General features: G+C 40.2%; 1 protein-coding gene across 1 annotated transcript in view; it reads right to left on the minus strand.

The window, feature by feature from the left end:
* Positions 1-19685, minus strand: part of LOC133643188 (protein phosphatase 1 regulatory subunit 1A-like) — a 71505-nt gene that overhangs the window by 230 nt on the left and 51590 nt on the right. Inside the window, exons 3-7 of the mRNA XM_062037612.1 lie at positions 14620-14657; positions 14485-14548; positions 11618-11800; positions 6517-6648; positions 1-377 (exon numbers count right to left, since the gene is read on the minus strand). The exon at positions 1-377 is cut by the window's left edge and continues 230 nt beyond it. Of these exons, the coding sequence (XP_061893596.1) occupies positions 298-377; positions 6517-6648; positions 11618-11800; positions 14485-14548; positions 14620-14657 (497 nt within the window). The 3' untranslated portion in view covers positions 1-297. The remainder of the gene's footprint in view (positions 378-6516; positions 6649-11617; positions 11801-14484; positions 14549-14619; positions 14658-19685) is intronic.

A 19685-nucleotide genomic window follows, 5' to 3' on the forward strand; every position in this document is an offset into this window, starting at 1 on the left:
ATAAAACCAACATGGCGCTTGATTAAAATTGCGTAAGTTACTCCTCATTGACTTTCTAGCACATCGCAACTGGTTTCAAACACAGGATTTTCCAGTATATGTTGAGAAGAATAGAAGATATAAACTGAGAAAATGATTTTTTGAGGGCACAAAATGTTGTTTTGCAGCTGGTAACAGAGGCCCCGAGGAGTGTCCTGATGTGGCTAAAAAGTGAAAGTGCACGCACAATCTTCTGTCGCGCTGGCTGGGAAGAAGGAGCAGCATTGTGATGCACACAAAACAATTATAATTTTCCATTCATATTTCTGTCTCCGAGCCGATTGACTTTGTCTTCTCATCGGCGGGTTGCCTGGTGATGCATGTTGCTGCTTTTGTGCCTGTAAAACACACAATACCACCCTTCAATAAAGCCGGACTGCCAGGCACAATTAGTCAATGTGCGTGTGCAGCATTTATTTCAACTGTCGATTCAGCGTCTTTGTTGTTTGCCGTCCAAAGACAAAAAGAGAAACAATGCATGTTGACTTTAAAATTAATTAAAACAGGTTGAGTTGAGTTTGAGTTTATTTCGAACATTTATGCATACAACATGATACATCACAATTTCCAGTTTCTCTATTCAACATGTTCGAAAAGGAGTAGGAAGAAGCAAGGCAAGGCAACTTTATTTGTATATAACTTTTCACACACAAGGCAGACTCAAAGTGCTTTACAGCACAACATGTGGGACAACAAAGTGAAATGAAATAAAATAAAAGCAAAGTTAAAATTAAAATGCAGACAATAAAAACTAAAAACAGTGCAGACGTTAAAAGTTAAAAGATTAAAAGATTTTGCTAAAAGCTAAGGTGAACATACAATTGTTCAGTCTAGTTTTAAAAGTAGTCAGAGTTGGGGAAAGTCTGACATCTTCAGGAAGTTTATTCCAGCTATGTGTTGCATAGTGACTGAATGATGCGCTCCCTTGATTTGAGTTTACTCTTGGAACCGCTAACAGATTGGTTTCAGAAGATCTTAGTGATCTAGAGGGCTTTTATAGTGGGAGCATATCGGTGATATACTTCGGCCCCAGACCATGTAGTGATTTATATGTGAGCAGGAGGATTTCGAAATCAATTCTCTGATGTACAGGGAGCCAATGTAAGGATTTAAGAATTGGTGTAATATGCTCACATTTTTTGGGGTATATTTAATTCTACCCCTTTTCTTTTACATAACAGTTGCTAAAACTTTTGTTCACTTCTTGTTCTCAATTTATTCACAATATACTCCATAAGTGATCACAATAAAAATAAATAAATAAATAAATAATACTCGGTGAAGTAAGTTACATTTCATATGGTGGGATGAGTAGGATTATTTTTAAAATGAATAGATGGATGAAATAAAAGCAGAATGTTTAATCATGGTTATTCTTCTTTGTACTTTGTAAACACTTTAAGTTTGAAGAGTTTCTTGAAGTAGATCATATTAGTACATTATTTGATTTATTTGCTTAATCCATTCCATCATTAAATTCCACATACTGATGCACTGGAGGTCTTAAGTGTTGTACGTGCATACAAATGTTTTAAATTACATTTTTCTCTAAGATTATATTTCTCCTCTTTTTTTGAGAAGAATTGTTGTACATTCTTGAAAGTGGTGTCAAACACAGCAGAGTGGATATTCCCACATTCAACCACGTTACGACCACTGTGAATGCGTATCAACTTTCCATTGTTGCCATGGTGCCACATGTTCCTTTAACTCCCTCAGACTTTTAAAGGAGGTATGTCTTGGTTGTGATTTTTGTAGCTCTCCTAGCCCGACTTTTAATTGAATTCTTATGCATGAAAACTATTGAAAGGACTTATTTTACCACTTAGTTTTTGTGTATGTGAAATAAGACAATTACCAAATTGAGACAAATTAAAAACAATTTTAAATTATTAAAAAACTCACTGGAGCTGCATTTTTTTCTTAGTCGATTAGTCAGTGATTAATCATCGATTAGTCGTCGAGTCAAATGATTATTGCTAATGATCCGCTGATTAATTCTGCAACTTGACTTAAATTTTTTTTTTTTTAAATTGTGGAGGGGGGCGTGGCTTGCGGGCCTGCAGCGAGGCGGGGTGTGCCAGGACCGTCCTCGAAGTCAGCGACAGGTGCGTAGATGGCCCACCTGGGCCTTGTTATCTAATCACCTGTCGCTCTGTATAAGCAGCAAACCGGGAGGTGAGACGTTGTTGGAGTGGGAGCCAGAAAAAGACACGTACAGAGAGACGCCGGACTGAAAAGTCCAAGTATATATTGCCGGAAAGCAATCCCTGCATGGTTGCATGCGAAAAAAAACTGTCTTTGGAACAAGGAAACGGGCTCGCCTGGAGATGCTTGGTGCCACTGGAAGAGAGCTTCCACAAAAATATTGTAGTAAATTCAGAGGCATTAAACAAAAGATAAATTTTTTGATAAATCACTTTTACTTTGCTGTTCAAAGTATTTAGTTTATCAATTGAAATGTTTTTATAATCGACATTGCCTAATTGTTGTAGCGCTAGCACTGGGGCGGTATAGCTCGGTTGGTAGAGAGGCCGTACCAGCGACTTGAGGGTTCCAGGTTTGATTCCCGCTTCTGCAATCCTAGTCACTTCCGTTGTGTCCTTGGGCAAGACACTTCACCCACCTGCTCCCAGTGCCACCCACACTGGTTTAAAACAATGTAGCTTAGATATTGGGTTTCATAATGTAAAGCACTTTGAGTCACTAGAGAAAAGCGCTATATAAATATAATTCACTTCACTAGCACTCATAAACATGTACATTTTCGCACGGTATCGGTTTTGATATTATTTATAATGCAGCAGTGACTGACTGACGGACAGTTACGGAATTAGTCCTTGAAATAATCATATTTTAGTAGAAGTAAGACAATGTCAAACAAATAATTTAGAATTGGATCTTCATTTATACCTGAATGATAAAGTTACAAAATTGGACAATCAGTTGAACTGATCTAATCGGTTTTCATCACAGTTTTATTGATCATATAGCAAATTTGAAACATTTAGTTTAGAAGTTTGTACATGAAAAAAAAAAATATATATATATATATTTTCTTAAACCTTTACCATCGAAACAGTGCATTTTCCAACTTAGCGTAAGTCTTGAACTATAGAGAGCATTTCAATGGTTGGAATTTGTGCTTTAAAGTGATTTACAGGTTTATTACGGTATTCTGCGTAAGAGCAGCTCCAAGCAGACGAGTCAAGAAACAAAGACGTTGGGGTTCATTTACAGCAGTCAACCTGAGACGTAAGTTTCAGGGAGGGACAAGGAAGCAGATTTCTACAAGAAAATTCTGTTCTGCAGAAAAGTGATATTATATGGATTTTTATTATCTGGATCTGTGGGTGTGGTTACACGTGGTCTGCGGTTGTGAGGCCGGTTGGATGTACTGCCAAATTATCTGAAACGCTTTTGGAGACGGCTTATGTTAAAGAAATGAACATTAAATTCACGGGCAACAGCTCTGGTTGACATTCTTGCAGTCAGCATGCCAACTGCACGCGCCCTCAAAACTTGTGACATCTGCGGCATTGTGCCGCATTTCACAGTGGCCTTTTATTGTGGGGCAGCCTGAGGCACACCTGTGCAATAATCACAATGTTTGATCAGCATCTTGATATGTTTTTTGGCAAAGAAGAAATGCTCACTAACCCAGGTTTAGACAGATTTGTAAACAATATTTGAGAGGAATAGATATTTTGTGTATATAGCACACGTTTTAGATGTTTGAGTTCAACTCTTAAAAAATGGGAGCAAAAACAAAAGTGTTGCGTTTATATTTTTTTTCATTGTATATATATATATATATATATATATATATATATATATATATATATATATATATATATATATATATATATATATATATATATATAGATAGATAGATATACTGTATATACTGTATGTATACACTATATGAATAAAACACACACATCGGCCACCAGACATGTCTGGGGGCCGAATGCTCAAAATGCTCAAAATAATTAATTAGAATAAGTAGTGTAAACTTCAAAAGTTGTTAAAAGTTGTACTTACTTAAAAATGTTGAGTGTGAGTAACATTTTCCTTCTTTTTAAGTTTATTAAACTTGTTATTTTTAATTAATATTAACTTGTTTGCACATTATGTAACTGCTACTTAAAATAATTAACTCAGGTACTTAAAACTCATTGGATTAAACATAAATGTGTCTTATTTTGAAAGAACAAATCATTAAATCGAATCAAGAATAAATTAAGAATGAATCAATCGCATTTTAGATTTGTATTGTTATTATACTCTGTGTGTGTGTATGTTTATATAAATTATCACATGCATGAGCGCACACACACACACACACACACACACACACACACACACACACACACACACACACACACACACACACACAGAGGAAGTGCTTTTATTTTTCACACACACACACACAGAGGAAGTGCTTTTATTTTTTAGCATTTGCGTGCACTTTCTCTTCAGGCAGCAGACACGAGGAGGAACATTTTTGTGTTGGCTTAATTGGTAAGTTCAATTCAATTATAGTTTAAAAGTACATTTAACATAAACTCCAAATATTTACGATCTGATATACTCAAATATTTGAGTTTATGAACTCAAAAAATATGTGGCATCTGATTGCCTCACTTTTTATTTCTATTCTCCTTACTTATTCGGGTTTACAGTGCACATTTTTGCCGATAATTGCCCATGTCTGTCTGTTAGAATAATTATATATAAGTTATCACACAACTCTTATGCTTAAAGGCCGTTGCTGTAGTCATTATTTAATGTGCTCAAGCTGTACTCTTTCTTTCTTGCAAAGGCACATAACTTGTTATCTTCCACTGCAAGTTAGGGGTTGCCTCACCGCAGCTGTTTCTGTTTTTCAGCCTGTTAACAGCCAAGGACGGACCTCAAGTACCTCAACGAAGATAAGGCAACGTCGGGCAGACAAAGCAGAGACAGGGCAAAATCACAAGGCTCAGCACATTTCCATTCTGAATAATCACGTATTGTGTCTACTGGAGCTGCTAGCATAATATGTGACCCCTCCCTTTGAAGCAGCCTCAGCGATGTAACTAGGGAACTTCTGAATAAAATAGGGGGGGAGGGGGGGGGGACGTGTATATTACCATGACGTGTATATTACTTATTTTGTTTTTTTTGTTCAGTTTGTACTTTATGAAGTTTTGCACTTGTTGTGTTTTTTGTGTGTTTTTTTGTTTGTTTTCGTTATATTTGGATGTAATTGTTGGTTTATATGATATCATTAAGTAAGACTACCTTTTATGTTGAAGGGGGCAGGAAAATATAAGATTTATCTTCATCCTGCTCCTTCTCAGGCATTGGTGTGTAAATGTATAATTGAATAATTGTGGTATAATTGTCTATCGATCAAAGATGCACATCAATGAAGGGGATGAATAAAAATTAAATGAAATTAAATTAAACTGCATTTTTATCCCCCTCTTGCAATCAGTTTTTCACTATTTAGTAGGCACACAATAGAGTCATGTGTTATTGCGCCACTTGCTTTTATGGATGATGAGAAAACCTTCCACAAAAAAATGATGTTCTCTTTCTTTAAAAAAGGGGTGTCATCTTATATTCAGGGCCTATAGTACAGTATTTAAAACAGTGAACTATCAGATTTCACGCAACAATGCTGTTTAAAAAAATACGGTGCATGGTCATTTGCTGTTAGAATAATTATGTATAAACTATCACACAACTCTTATGCTTAAGGGCCGTTGCTATAGTTATCATCAATTGTGCCGAAGTTGTACTTTTCGATCCGTGCAAAGGGACAACTGTCAATCCAAAAGATTGCGAGTCGTCTCGTATCAGTGTTTGTGTCCAGACTCGGCCTGCTGACTGCCAAGGCCGAACATTGAGTACCATGACGCAGACAAAGCAGAGACAAGGCGATACCACGAGTGTCAGCACGTTTGCATTTCTGAATAATCATATATTGTGTCTAACTGGGGCTGCTGAAATGACCCCCCCCCCCCTTCCTTCAGAAGCAGCCTCAGTGATGTAACCAGGAACTTCACAAATAAATAGAGAAGCACGTGGGCTGTACCTAAGAGCGTAGGTTGAATCTGTAACTGAAGAGTACAGCCCAAAACGTTTCTCCTCATTGAGTTTAGTTTAGTTTATTATTATTTCTTCGGTCAGTGGTCAACAAAATAAACAAACAGTTCTACATAAACAAACAGTTGTACATTCATAAGTTGAAAATGTTGCAGACCGAAAGGGTTTAGGCTGAAGTTGAACACTTATCGCGCCTAACCTTATAAACAATGTCAAATGCAAGATGAGCTTCCAAAAATTATGAAATTTCCTTTGTGCCAAATTAAACTCTGTCTATGCGTGATTCCTTGCTTCTTGTCTGTTTAATAGATGTCATCAGTGTTTGAACCTGACAGCAAAGCTGCGCCCCCCCAAGGGGAATATACCTTGCTTCTCATTTACCTGCTTGTGCGTTGTTTAGTTGCGCTGACGGATCCGAGAGAGCAGGGCTGGAGCATTTATCATCGTCCTTAGGAAGGGGGAGCTCTAATCCGCCGCTGCCAGCCACGTCTGACAGACTCTCCCTCGAGAACTCTGAGCAGAAGACAAAATAATGCGAGTGAAGATATTGACCAGTCAAACAGCGGCCATTAGATGCAGATTAGCGGACGTGATCAATGGCGGCTGACATTTATAGTTGCACGTTGTTTACTCCTGCTGAGTCTTCAAGGGGAGATACTGCACTGCTAACCACTATGTTGCATATAGCATGCAGAGAGGAAGCCGGTTGATGCCAATATTAGTGTGTGCTGCACCACATGACCATCAAGTGACCTGCTATTAAAGTCCATTACTTGGCGGTCTATCGTCTGCTCCCTGTCACGACAGCAAGGACACGGTCTTTGTGCAGATGCATTATGTGCACACACATTTAAGATGAACTATCTGAAGCCAAGGACAAAAAGTGCTTATTTTGGACCTTTGGAGTCATCGATTGTACTCTTAAAACCATTTATATATCGAAGGAAGCCGGTTCAAATTCTGCAGGCAGGTTGTTGGGTTTTTTTAACCTAAAAAAAGGATGAATATTTACTATATCTAAAAATGTGCCGATCAACGTTTTTCGGCCTCGGATCTGATCCAATTTCAAGACCTGATCCGATTTTCCGTATTTTCCGGACAATTGGGAGTACCGGATTATAAGGCGCACTGCCGATGAATGGTCTATTTTTTTTGCAGGAACGCATTTTGGCTTAAAAACTAAAGATAAAGGTGACGTTATAACACTGAAACACCCTCAGGAAAAGGTGCTTTAAGACATGGCTAGCTAGCTAGCGGCTAAAGTCCAGCCCCATTCGGCAGTGTTTTAGCTACTTGTAAATCACTAATCCACGAAAAATAGCTAAACATGCTTCACTACACACCATAGCTCACCGGCGTCACAATGTAAACAAACGACATGGGTGGATCTACACCTGACATCCACTGTAATGATACCAAGTACAGGCGCGTATCTAGTCAATACTATTATGATTACGCAATATTTTTTGGCATCACAACATCTTCTTTCATTTTTTTAAAGATTGTATTATTTTTATAAACTCAGTAAATATGTCCCTGGACACATGAGGACTTTGAATATGACCAATGTATGATCCTGTAACGACTTGGTATCGGATTGATACCCAAATGTGTGGTATCATCCAAAACTAATGTAAAGTATCAAATAGCAGAAGAATAAGTGATTATTACATTTTAACAGAAGTGTAGATAGAACATGTTAAAAGAGAAAGTAAGCAGATATTAACAGTAAATGAACAAGTAGATTAATAATTAATTTTCTACCACTTGTCCTTAATAATGTTGACAAAATAATAGGTAGATAAATGACACAATATGTTACTGCATATGTCAGCAGACTAATTAGGAGCCTTTGTTTGTTTACTTACTAATAAAAGACAAGTTGTTATCTTCTTTTTCATACAAAAGGTGCACCGGATTATAAGGCGCATTAAAGGAGTCTGTGGAGGTCTTGCTCTTCCGGATTCTCTGGAAAACCAATGACGGACATGACAGCCGTGTTCATCTTTGTGAACAATGATTTATTTTGCAATAAGTTGTCCTTCTTGTGCTTTTCAGCCATGTTAAAAGTTTATCTCGCTCGTTCTCCACCATCAACAATCCCTTCTCCTTCCCGACTGCTGCCTTTAACAGAGCGACAGGTGATCAGACATATACTCACAGCTGTGTCATCTACGCACCTGTCACTAATCTCTAAGCCGGTCCTGACACACCCAGCTTCGCTGCAGGTCCTCAGGCCACGCCCCCCCACAGAGTCATATTTGTATTTACTTTTTTCTAAATGTAAAATACTTCCTTGTGGTCTACATAATATGTAATGGTGGTTCTTTGGTCAACATGTTGCATAGATAGACCAATGCTTTTCAACCTTTTTTTGAGCCAAGACACATTTTTTTAATTGAAAAAATCCAGGGGCACACCACCAGCAGAAAACATTAAAAAAATTAAACTCAGCAGCCGATATTGACAGTAAAAAGTCGTTGTCGCAATTGTTGGATATGACTTTAAACCATAACCAAGCATGCATCACTATAGCTCTTGTCTCAAAGTAGGTGTACTGTCACCACCTGTCACATCACGCCGTGATTTATTTTGAGTTGTTTGCTGTTTTCCTGTGTGTAGTGCGCTCCTATTTTGGTGGCTTTTCCTCTTTTGTTGGTATTTTCCTGTAGCAGTTTCATGTCTTCCTTGACCGCTATTCCCCACACCTGCTTTGTTTTTAGCAATCAAGACTATTTAAGTTGTTTTTATCATTGTTGATTGTCATGTCATGTTCGGATGTACTTTGTGGACACCGTCTTTGCTCCACAGTAAGTCTTTGCTGTCGTCCAGCATTCTGGTTTTGTTTACTTTGCTGCCAGTTCAGTTTTAGTTTCGTTCTGCATAGCCTTCCCTAAGCTTCAATGCCTTTTCTTAGGGGCACTCACCTTTTGTTTATTTTTGGTTTAAGCATTAAACACCTTTTTACCTGCACACTGCCTACAGCTGTCGTCTGCATATTGTGATCATGACAAACCATCGTCGTTGTTCCCGACATCTACAAAGCAATTAACTAACTGCTGCCACCTACTGATATGGAAGAGTATTACACGGTTACACTGCCGAGCTCCAGACAGCACAGACACTCAACAACGGCACATTTTTTGCAGATTATAATTACCGGTTTGCAAAAAATATTTTTAACCCAATTAAGTGAAATTACAAAATATTCATATAAATTACATTATTGGTTGAAAAGCACTGGCATAGATGATGTTTTACAGATAATCTTCAAGCCGCTTTATGACAACCGCTTCTGAATGCGCCCTTTTGTGTGCTTGAAAAGCCATTCGGAAACATTTATAGTATGTTTCAATCAATCAATCAATGTTTATTTATACACTAGCATTCAAAAGTTTGGGGTCACCCAAACAATTTTGTGGAATAGCCTTCATTTCTAAGAACAAGAATAGACTGTCGAGTTTCAGATGAAAGTTCTCTTTTTCTGGCCATTTTGAGCGTTTAATTGACCCCACAAATGTGATGCTCCAGAAACTCAATCTGCTCAAAGGAAGGTCAGTTTTGTAGCTTCTGTAACGAGCTAAACTGTTTTCAGATGTGAGAACATGATTGCACAAGGGATTTCTAATCATCAATTAGCCTTCTGAGCCAATGAGCAAACACATTGTACCATTAGAACACTGGAGTGATAGTTGCTGGAAATAGGCCTCTATACACCTATGTAGATATTGCACCAAAAACCAGACATTTGCAGCTAGAATAGTCATTTACCACATTAGCAATGTATAGAGTGTATTTCTTTAAAGTTAAGACTAGTTTAAAGTTATCTTCATTGAAAAGTACTTTTCCTTCAAAAATAAGGACATTTCAATGTGACCCCAAACTTTTGAACGGTAGTGTATAGCCCTAAATCACAAGTGTCTCAAAGGGCTGCACAAGCCACAACGACATCCTCGGTACAGAGCCCACATACGGACAAGGAAAAACTCACCCCAGTGGGACGTCGATGTGAATGACTATGAGAAACCTTGGAGAGGACCGCATATGTGGGTACCCCCCCCTTTTAATGTGGGTAACCCCCCCCTTTAATGATTTAGTCTGCGTGCTAAACCCTATTTTTAGCACGTCAAGTTTGGCACGGTGTAGACTATTTATGGTTACGAATCAATGCAAGTTAATGGAGCTCTCCTTCAAGTCAAATGGTAAAGATTTGTATTCAAATAGCGAGCTCTGTGCTTTTTTTTATTTAATGGATTTGTGACACGAGTGCAAAAACATCCCCACAAATGCAAACTAAAGACGACCACAAAATGATTTTTATTTTAAAGTGACCAAGAAAATAAAACGTGCTGTCAAATCAATACCGTATTTTCCGGACCGTAGGGCACACCGGATTATAGGGCGCATTACAGGAGTCATATTATTATTTTTTTTTTTCTAAATGTAAAATACTTCCTTGTGGTCTACATAACATATAATGGTGGTTATTTGGTCAAAATGTTGCATAGATGATGTTTTACAGATCATCTTCAAGTCGCTTTCTGACAGTTGCTTCCGAAAGCGCCGTTTTATGGGCGTTCTTATTTACGTGGCTCACCTTCGACAGCGTCTTCTCCCCGTCATCTTTGTTGTAGCGGTGTAGCGTGCAAGGACGGGAGTGGAAGAAGTGTCAAAAGATGTCGCTAACTGTTTTAATGACATTCAGACTTTACTTCAATCAATAACGGAGCAGCATCTCCTCATCCGGAAACAACCACACCGGAAATGTGTCCCGTGAAAAAACGTCCGACCGGAACTCTCTAATAACTAAAGTTCCTTGGGTGAATTATGCAAACTATGTTTTAGTGCTTTCATGGCAAGTTTACTGACAGATATAAGTAAGAACTTTACGCTACTGTATATTAGAAATGGCAACAGAGGAGGATGAATGTCCCATAACAAGAAGATAGAGAAAAAGAAGAAGCTTATCGACTACGGACTATAAAGGCGGAAGTTCGCAATTTTTTAATACAGATCAGCAGGTACCAGAAAGTAAGAAAAGTTGCTTTCGCATAATATTGCGAAACAAAACGCCAGATAATATGTCTTACCTTATACACACACCATAATAATACTCGTATTTTGAAGCACAGTTTAATCCATCAAGCGGTGCGGCTTCATAACTTACCAAAGTCGTACTAAAACATTTTGATATATTTTTGAGAACCATGTGTAATGGTCCATATTTTCAATGGAACATATAAAATGTTAGTGTTTATTTGAGTCATATTTCAGTCTACACACATCTCTTATGTGTGACTGTCATCTACTGGTCACACTTATCATTACACCATGTACCAAATAAAATAGCTTCGAGGTCAGTAAGCACAACCAAAATGATTCCATACATTAGGCGCACAGGGGTTATAAGGCGCACTTTTGAGTTTTGAGAAAATGAAAGGATTTCACGTGCGCCTTGATATCATGCCAGTTCCAAACCTACCTTCCATTTGGCAGCGCAGCTTCTCAAAGGCTTCAGCCGTGGCTTCGTCGTCACACGGAAGCTCCTCCCCAACTGCAAAGGTGTCGGGGCTGGGCCGGTCCGACAGACAACTCTCGGAGGAGCACTCGTCGCTTCCTCCGTGCTGCTGCCTGCACAAGTGATGCTCTACCATGAACTGCAGCTCTGCGAGCAGGCAGGTACACGGAAGGAAATGCATCAATATTGGAGAGTACAATTGGTTGGTAGCAAGGAATTTTCAGGGGTGTTTGTAAAATATGAAATGCAGAAACATTTCGGATTGAAATTACAGCATTTTAGACCACATATGACGTCAAACGTTTGGAAAGTGAGTAAACAAGAGATGCTGATGAAAAAATATAAATTAAACGGTAACATTATATTGACAAAGATGGGTTGTTTTGCATTCAGTGTGGTCTTACAGTTAATAAGTGTAATACTATTGTCACAGTTTGGTGCGGTTTCGCACCAGCGGATTTATTAGCCCGCCCCGATGGGCACAAAATGGCTGGCCTGCAGGCACACAATGGATGGGTGGAACGTTCGTACACTTTACTGCCAAAAGTATTTGGCCACCTGCCTTGACTCACATATGAACTTGAAGTGCCATCCCATTCCTAACCCATAGGGTTCAATATGATGTCGGTCCAAATTTTGCAGCTATTACAGCGTCAACTCTTCAGGGAAGGCTGTCCACAAGGTTGCGGAGTGTGTTTATAGGAATTTTCCACCATTCTTCCAAAAGCGCATTGGTTAGGTCACACACTGATGTTGGTGGAGAAGGCCTGGCTCTCAGACTCTGTTCTAATTCATCCCAAAGGTGTTCTATCGGGTTCAGGTCAGGACTCTGTGCAGGCCAGTCAAGTTCATCCACACCAGACTCTGTCATCCATGTCTTTATGGACCTTGTCATGTTTGGAAGAGGAAGGGGCCCGCTCCAAACTGTTCCCACAAGGTTGGGAGCATGGAATTGTCCAAAATGTTCTGGTATCCTGGAACATTCAAAGTTCCTTTGACTGGAACTAAGGGGCAAAGCCCAGCTCCAGAAAAACAACCCCACCCCATCATTCTGATCATTTTGGCAATATAGTGTATATTGAGACAAGGTTTGTGCACCAGAGCATACTTTTAATTAGTTCATAAATGGAAAACTTTGTACATATAGGCGTTTATAAATCGAGGTTCCACTGTATTTTGAAACGAATTTACAAAGACTATCTATTAACTTAAGAATCACACATTCATCATCCTTTACTTTCTCTTGAAATAAGCTCTGCTTCTTCCTATTCCTTTTCAGACATGTTGCCTTCCGCAACATCGTCAATAACCTGAAATTCCACCCGAAAGACTGGACTTTGTCACTTAAAGGCCTACTGAAACCCACCACTACCGACCACGAAGTCTGATAGTTTATATATCAACGATGAAATCTTAAAATTGCTACACATGCCAATACGGCCGGGTTAACTTATAAAGTGCAATTTTAAATTTCCCGGGAAACTTCCGGTTGAAAACGTTTAGGTATGATGACGTTTGCGCGTGACGTCGATGGTTGAAGCGTAAGTATTCGGACACATTGTATCCCAATACAAACAGCTCTGTTTTCATCGCAAAATTCCACAGTATTCTGGACATCTGTGTTGGTGAATCTTTTGCAATTTGTTTAATGAACAATGGAGACTGCAAAGAAGAAAGCTGTAGGTGGGATCGGTGTATTAGCGGCTGGCTGCAGCAACACAACCAGGAGGACTTTGAGTTGGATAGCAGACGCGCTGTCCGACGCTAGCCGCCGACCGCATCGATGATCGGGTGAAGTCCTTCGTTGCGCCGTCGATCGCTGGAACGAAGTTGAGCCCGGGTGTTGATGAGCAGATGAGGGCTGGCGTAGGTGGAGAGCTAATGTTTTTAGCATAGCTCTGTCGAGGTCCCTAGCTAAGTTAGCTTCAATGGCTTCGTTAGCAACAGCATTGCTAGGCTTCGCCAGGCGGTACAGCATTAACCGTGTGGTTACAGGTCCAGAGTTTGGTAGTATTGTTGATCTTCTGTCTATCCTTCCAGTCAGGGGCTTATTTATTTTGTTTCTATCTGCATTTAAGCACGATGCTATCACGTTAGCTCCGTAGCTATAGGGCTTCGCCGATGTATTTGTCGTGGAGATAAAAGTCACTGTGAATGTCCATTTCGCGTTCTCGACTCTCATTTTCAAGAGGATATAGTATCCGAGGTGGTTTAAAATACAAATCCGTGATCCACAATAGAAAAAGGAGAGAGTGTGGAATCCAATGAGCCCTTGTACCTAAGTTACGGTCAGAGCGAAAAAAGATACGTCCTGCACTGCACTCTAGTCCTTCACTCTCATGTTCCTCATCCACAAATCTTTCATCCTCAATTAAATGAATGGGGTAATCGTCGCTTTCTCTGTCCGAATCTCTCTCGCTGCTGGTGTAAACAATGGGGAAATGTGAGGAGCCCTTCAACCTGTGACGTCATGCGAACTTTATCGTTGATGTTCTCTACTAAATCCTTTCAGCAAAAATATGGTAATATCGCGAAATGATCAAGTATGACACATAGAATGGATCTGCTATCCCCATTTGAATAAGAACATTTCATTTCAGTAGGCCTTTAAGTAGTGCACTGTGCGAAATACAAGCCATAACTTAGGGATGACGATGTCACTCATTTGACCGTGCCCTTAGAAATCCAGCAGGAATTATTTACATAATTACACAAATGCATGCATGGGAAGAGATTGGCGTCACTAATAACGGCACAGTGATGAAGTAACCATGCCGTCGCCGTGGTTACCGCTTGGAGTAATTCAACGCTGTAGTGCAGACGTCACTAACCCTTCATTGTCGGCGTTCCCTTTTGTCCTTTCCGCCGCTGGCGGGGGGAGTTCAACAAAGCTGCCTGCCATGACACAACAAAGTTGATAAAGGACGATTGTAATGCTGTGTGTATGAAGAAGAAGAGTACTGTACCTTGTACAACTGGTTAGGCAGACGGTCCTCGTCGATTTCTGTGACAGGGAAACAAACACCACCAATTATGTTCTGTGCAAAATACTACGAATCAAACTTAGGTATGCACATCATAAAATACCCACAGGCTTGTGCATATAGGATTGTGTATAACAGGGGTCGGCAACCCAAAATGTTGAAAGAGCCATATTGGGACCAAAAATTCAAAAACAAATCTGTCTGGAGCCGCAAAAAATTAAAAGCCATATTACATACAGATTGTGTGTCTCACTGTGTCATGAGATATCAATTGAATTAAGAGGACTTAAAAGAAACTAAATGAGCTCAAATATAGCTACAAATGAGGCATAATGATGCAATATGTACATATAGCTAGCCTAAATAGCATGTTAGCATCGATTAGCTTGCAGTCATTCAGTGACCAAATATGTCTGATTAGCACTCCACACAAGTCAATAACATCAACAAAACTCACCTCTGTGCATTCACGCACAACGTTAAAAGTTTGGTGGACAAAATGAGACAGAAAAAGAAGTGGGATAAGACACGTCCTAGAAATTCGGAGAAAGCTATACATGTAAACAAGCTAAGGTGAGTTCAAGGACCGCCAAAATTAGTAGGACAAAACGGCGCTCGCCAAATACTCGAATCAGTGAAGCATGTTTAATATAAACAGTGTGCTTTATAACAATTAGGGAGGTTTGTGTCATGTTTGTCCTCCTACAGAAACCACATTAGAACAAAAAATATATTTTTTTCCGCTCATCTTTTTCCATTTTTCATACATTTTTGAAAAAGCTCCAGAGAGCCACTAGGGCGGCGCCAAAGAGCCGCATGCGGCTCTAGAGCCGCGGGTTGCCGACCCCTGGTGTATAACAATAACAAAGAGCAGATGTGGCACTGCTTAATTAACCAGGACAGGACTGACGTCTTAGTCATCGGCCCTGAGACCCCGAGAGAGAAACACGTACACTATATTGCCAAAAGTATGTGGCCACCTGCCTTGACTCACATATGAACTTGAAGTGCCATCCCATTCCTAACCGGTCCACCTTTTGCAGCTATTACAGCTTCAACTCTTCTGGGAAGGCTGTCCACAAGGTTGCGGAGTGTTTTTAAAGTAATTTTCGACCATTCTTCCAAAAGCGCATTGGTGAGGTTACACACTGATGTTGGTCAAGAAGGCCTGGCTCTCAGTCTCCGTTCTAATTAATCCCAAAGGTGTTTTATCGGGTTCAGGTCAGGACTCCGTGCAGGCCAGTCAAGTTCATCCACTCCGGACTCTGTCATCCATGTCTTTATGGACCTTGCTTTGTGCACTGGTGCACAGTCATGTTGGAAGAGGAAGGTTGGGAGCATGGAATTGTCCAAAATGTTTTGGTATCCTGGAGCATTCAAAGTTCCTTTCACTGGAACTAAGGGGCCAAGCCCAACTCCTGAAAAACAACCCCACACCATAATTCCTCCTCCACCAAATTTCACACTCGGCACATTGCAGTCCGAAATGTAGCGTTCTCCTGGCCACCTCCAAACCCAGACTCGTCCATCAGATTGCCGGATGGAAAAGCGTGATTCATCACTCCAGAAAACGCGTCTCCATGCCTAAATGCTTAATTTTGTGATTACGACACCTAATTCTGATCATTTGGATGGGTGGCCAAATACTTTTGGCAATATAGTGTATCAAAACTACAATCATTGTCTTTAACTCCATCACTACAAGTGAAAAATCCGGGCGTAGTTTTCGATTCTGACCTTATTTTTTTTTTTATACCACTGTGGAAGGGGAGTGTGATCAGCGCGCTTGCAGGAGTAAAGGTCACCGCCTCTGTCCATGGTGCTGAAAACAGAGCGCCATCAGACGGGGGCGTGGCATGTGTTGACGGCGAGACACAGCTGGCAGATGATTAGATTGCACAGGCGGTACGTGTTCATCTAATCGTCTGTTGTCTTTAACAGTGAGCAGGAGGAGAGGAGGATACAGACGTGGCTGAAAAGTCACGTTCTATTAGGAGAGAGAAACTTTTGTTGACAACGGTGTCATTAAAACCTTGTTAAACCTACACGCTTGGCTCCGGTATAGTGTATGACAGTGGGACTGCGAGGACGCAACTTCCACCAACCACATATAAAAAATATAACAAAAATAGGTTTTCATCATCTTAAGAATATAGCCAGAGTTCGCCCAATTTTCTGTATGCATGCCTTTATTACAAATTATTACAAATGCTCAATGGTGCAAAACCAAAAAACACTCAAACACCTTAAAACAAATACAACGTCAAAATGCAGTATATATCAAAAATGATGCAAAAACTGCAGGATCATAAACAAGTCCATGAAGAAAAAATGCTGCAACCACGGCCGCCCCTTACTATACGCAGTGCCCACAATCGGTGGTGGCCCCCGTTGGCCTACCGCGAGTACGCTACGATGGGTGTTTGAAATAACGTTACCTCTCTGAAAGTGTTCATCAAAACTGAAAAATATTATCTTTGTGAAGGCAGAATGTTTAGATCTTGATGTGAATTAATTAACTCATATTATGTTCTACATATGGTGAATGTTCATATTCATCTCGGAGAAAACAAACCACCAAGTTAAAGTAAATAGTGGTATTTCGGTTTGAGAACATAATAAGATAAGATATAGTTTGATATTCACGGGTGGATTGGATCACTCCTCGTAGGAAAGAGGCCCTAATAATTGAATACCTACTCAGTGGCCTTGTGGTTGGAGTGTCTGCTCTGAGATCGGTAGGTCGTGAGTTCAAACCCTGGCCGAGTCATACCAAAGACTATAAAAATGGGACCCATTACCTCCCTGCTTGGCACTCAGCATCAAGGGTTGGAATTGGGGGTTAAATCACCAAAATTATTCCTGCTGCTCACTACTCCCCTCACCTCCCACAGGGTGAAACAAGGGGACGGGTTAAATGCAGAAGGGTAATTTCACCACACCTAGTGTGTCTGTAACTATCAGGGGTACTTTAATTGGGACTTCGGTATGCAAAAGTGATAACCGTATCCTTGAGAGGAGACTACCTGTCTAGCTCAACGCCAACATTGAAGTTATGACTTAAAGCAGTTGTTTTCCCGACACTTACACACACACAAACATCTCCTTTTATGGTCAGGATGTGCTCTCTTGACTTAGCACACACACAGACAGGAGGTAGGCATATAAGACTGGTGGTTTAGCTTCTCCAAGTTAGGAGTCCTTCATTTTTTTTTTTTAACTTAGATTCCTCCGGGTACTGCAGAACTGTTTAACCCTTGTGTGGTGTTCGGGTCTGTAGGACCCGTTTTCATTTAATAGACTGGGCTAATAAAAGTGTGGAAATTGATGTTCTGTGTACACACACACACAGCAGGCCTAAACAGGAGGAGGACAGTACACAGAACATCAGAAGGTTAAATGTGCGAGAAAATGAGAGCAGACAGTGTTGACAATGTTGCAACCTTGTGTGGGAACCGCAGGTGCAGAAACACAAAAGAAGAAACCCTGTGGGATGCAGAAACTGGCAGATACATTTTCCATGCAACGTTCATATTGTTGTTACTCAGCCAGCGTTTGTGGGTCTGATGGACCCGTTGCATTTTGTGGCTTTTAATGCCTCACAATCAAACACTTTTATGTTAAAATACTGAACAGATGTTTATTGGGATAAGGTAAACATGTGTTCAGTATTTTAACATAAATGTGTATGATTACGTTGTTACTCAGCCAGCGTTTGTGGGACTGATGGACCCGTTGCATTTTGTGGCTTTTAATGCCTCGCAATCAAACACTTTTATGTTAAAATACTGAACATATGTTTATTGGGATAAGGTAAACATGTGTTCAGTATTTTAACATAAATGTGTATGATTGTGAGGCATCAAAAGCCACAAAATGCAACGGGTCCATCAGACCCACAAACGCTGGCTGAGTAACAACAATATGAACATTACACAAGGGTTAAATGACGCTCGCTTGTAATAAAGCAACGTTTTGTTCAGCGAAGCGTCTCCGACGTCTCTTTTTTGATCCGACCGCACTGCCTTGTGAATTGTGAAGTGAATTACATTTATATAGCGCTTTTTCTCAAGTGACTCAAAGCGCTTTACATTGTGAAACCCAATATCTAGGTTACATTTAAACCAGTGTGGGTGGCACTGGGAGCAGGTGGGTAAAGTGTCTTGCCCAAGGACACAGCGGCAGTGACTAGGATGGCGGAAGCAGGGAGCGAACCTGCAACCCTCAAGTTGCTGGCACGGCCGCTCTACCAACCGAGCCATACCGCCCCAAGACGCCTTGTCGTCCTTCTGCCCGGGAGAGGGCGACAAGACCAGAAATACACTTCAATCTCATTATTTAGTCTACTAAACGACTGTTGAATAAATTCAAGTTAATGCAACTTGCAACTGCGAGCATATGCGATTAAAATCATGAATGTTTGTATAAAAAATAGCAAAAACATTTATAAAAATAAAGTATGATATTAGTGTAAGTGTAAGATCATATGACCGCTACACAAAGACCAGCTTTATGCCGTCCACATGACTCCAACAACAACATATTTGTTGACTTGAGCGCACTGAAACCATAAACTCGGGTCAATACAAGTCAAATGCACAAACACGCGCAACTTTTTCTAGGACACCACGCCGTTGCTCGGCAACCTATACATCCCCCGGGCGCCACGACAGTGAGCACGCAGCAGTCCGCATATATTATTCCAAGCTAAAAAGTGTGTGTGTGGCATGTTGAGATGTGTGTTTCTTAATGCCTCACTTTTGATAAGCAACACCTGCGCTTGAAAAGCCATTCGGAAACGTTTATGTTACGTTTTAATGATTTAGTCTGCGCGCTAAACCCTATTTTTAGCATGTCATGTTTGGCATGGCGTAGACTAATTATGGTTACGAATCAATGCAAGTTAATGGAGCTCTCCTTCAAGTCACATGGTAAAGATTTGTATTCAAAGAGCCAGCTCTGTGCTTTTTTTTATTTCATGGATTTGTGAAACGAATGCAAAAACATAATACAATTTAAACACGACCACAAAGTGATTTGTATTTTAA

Source organism: Entelurus aequoreus, linkage group LG26 (assembly GCF_033978785.1).
Source record: "Entelurus aequoreus isolate RoL-2023_Sb linkage group LG26, RoL_Eaeq_v1.1, whole genome shotgun sequence".
Taxonomy (NCBI): domain Eukaryota; kingdom Metazoa; phylum Chordata; class Actinopteri; order Syngnathiformes; family Syngnathidae; genus Entelurus; species Entelurus aequoreus.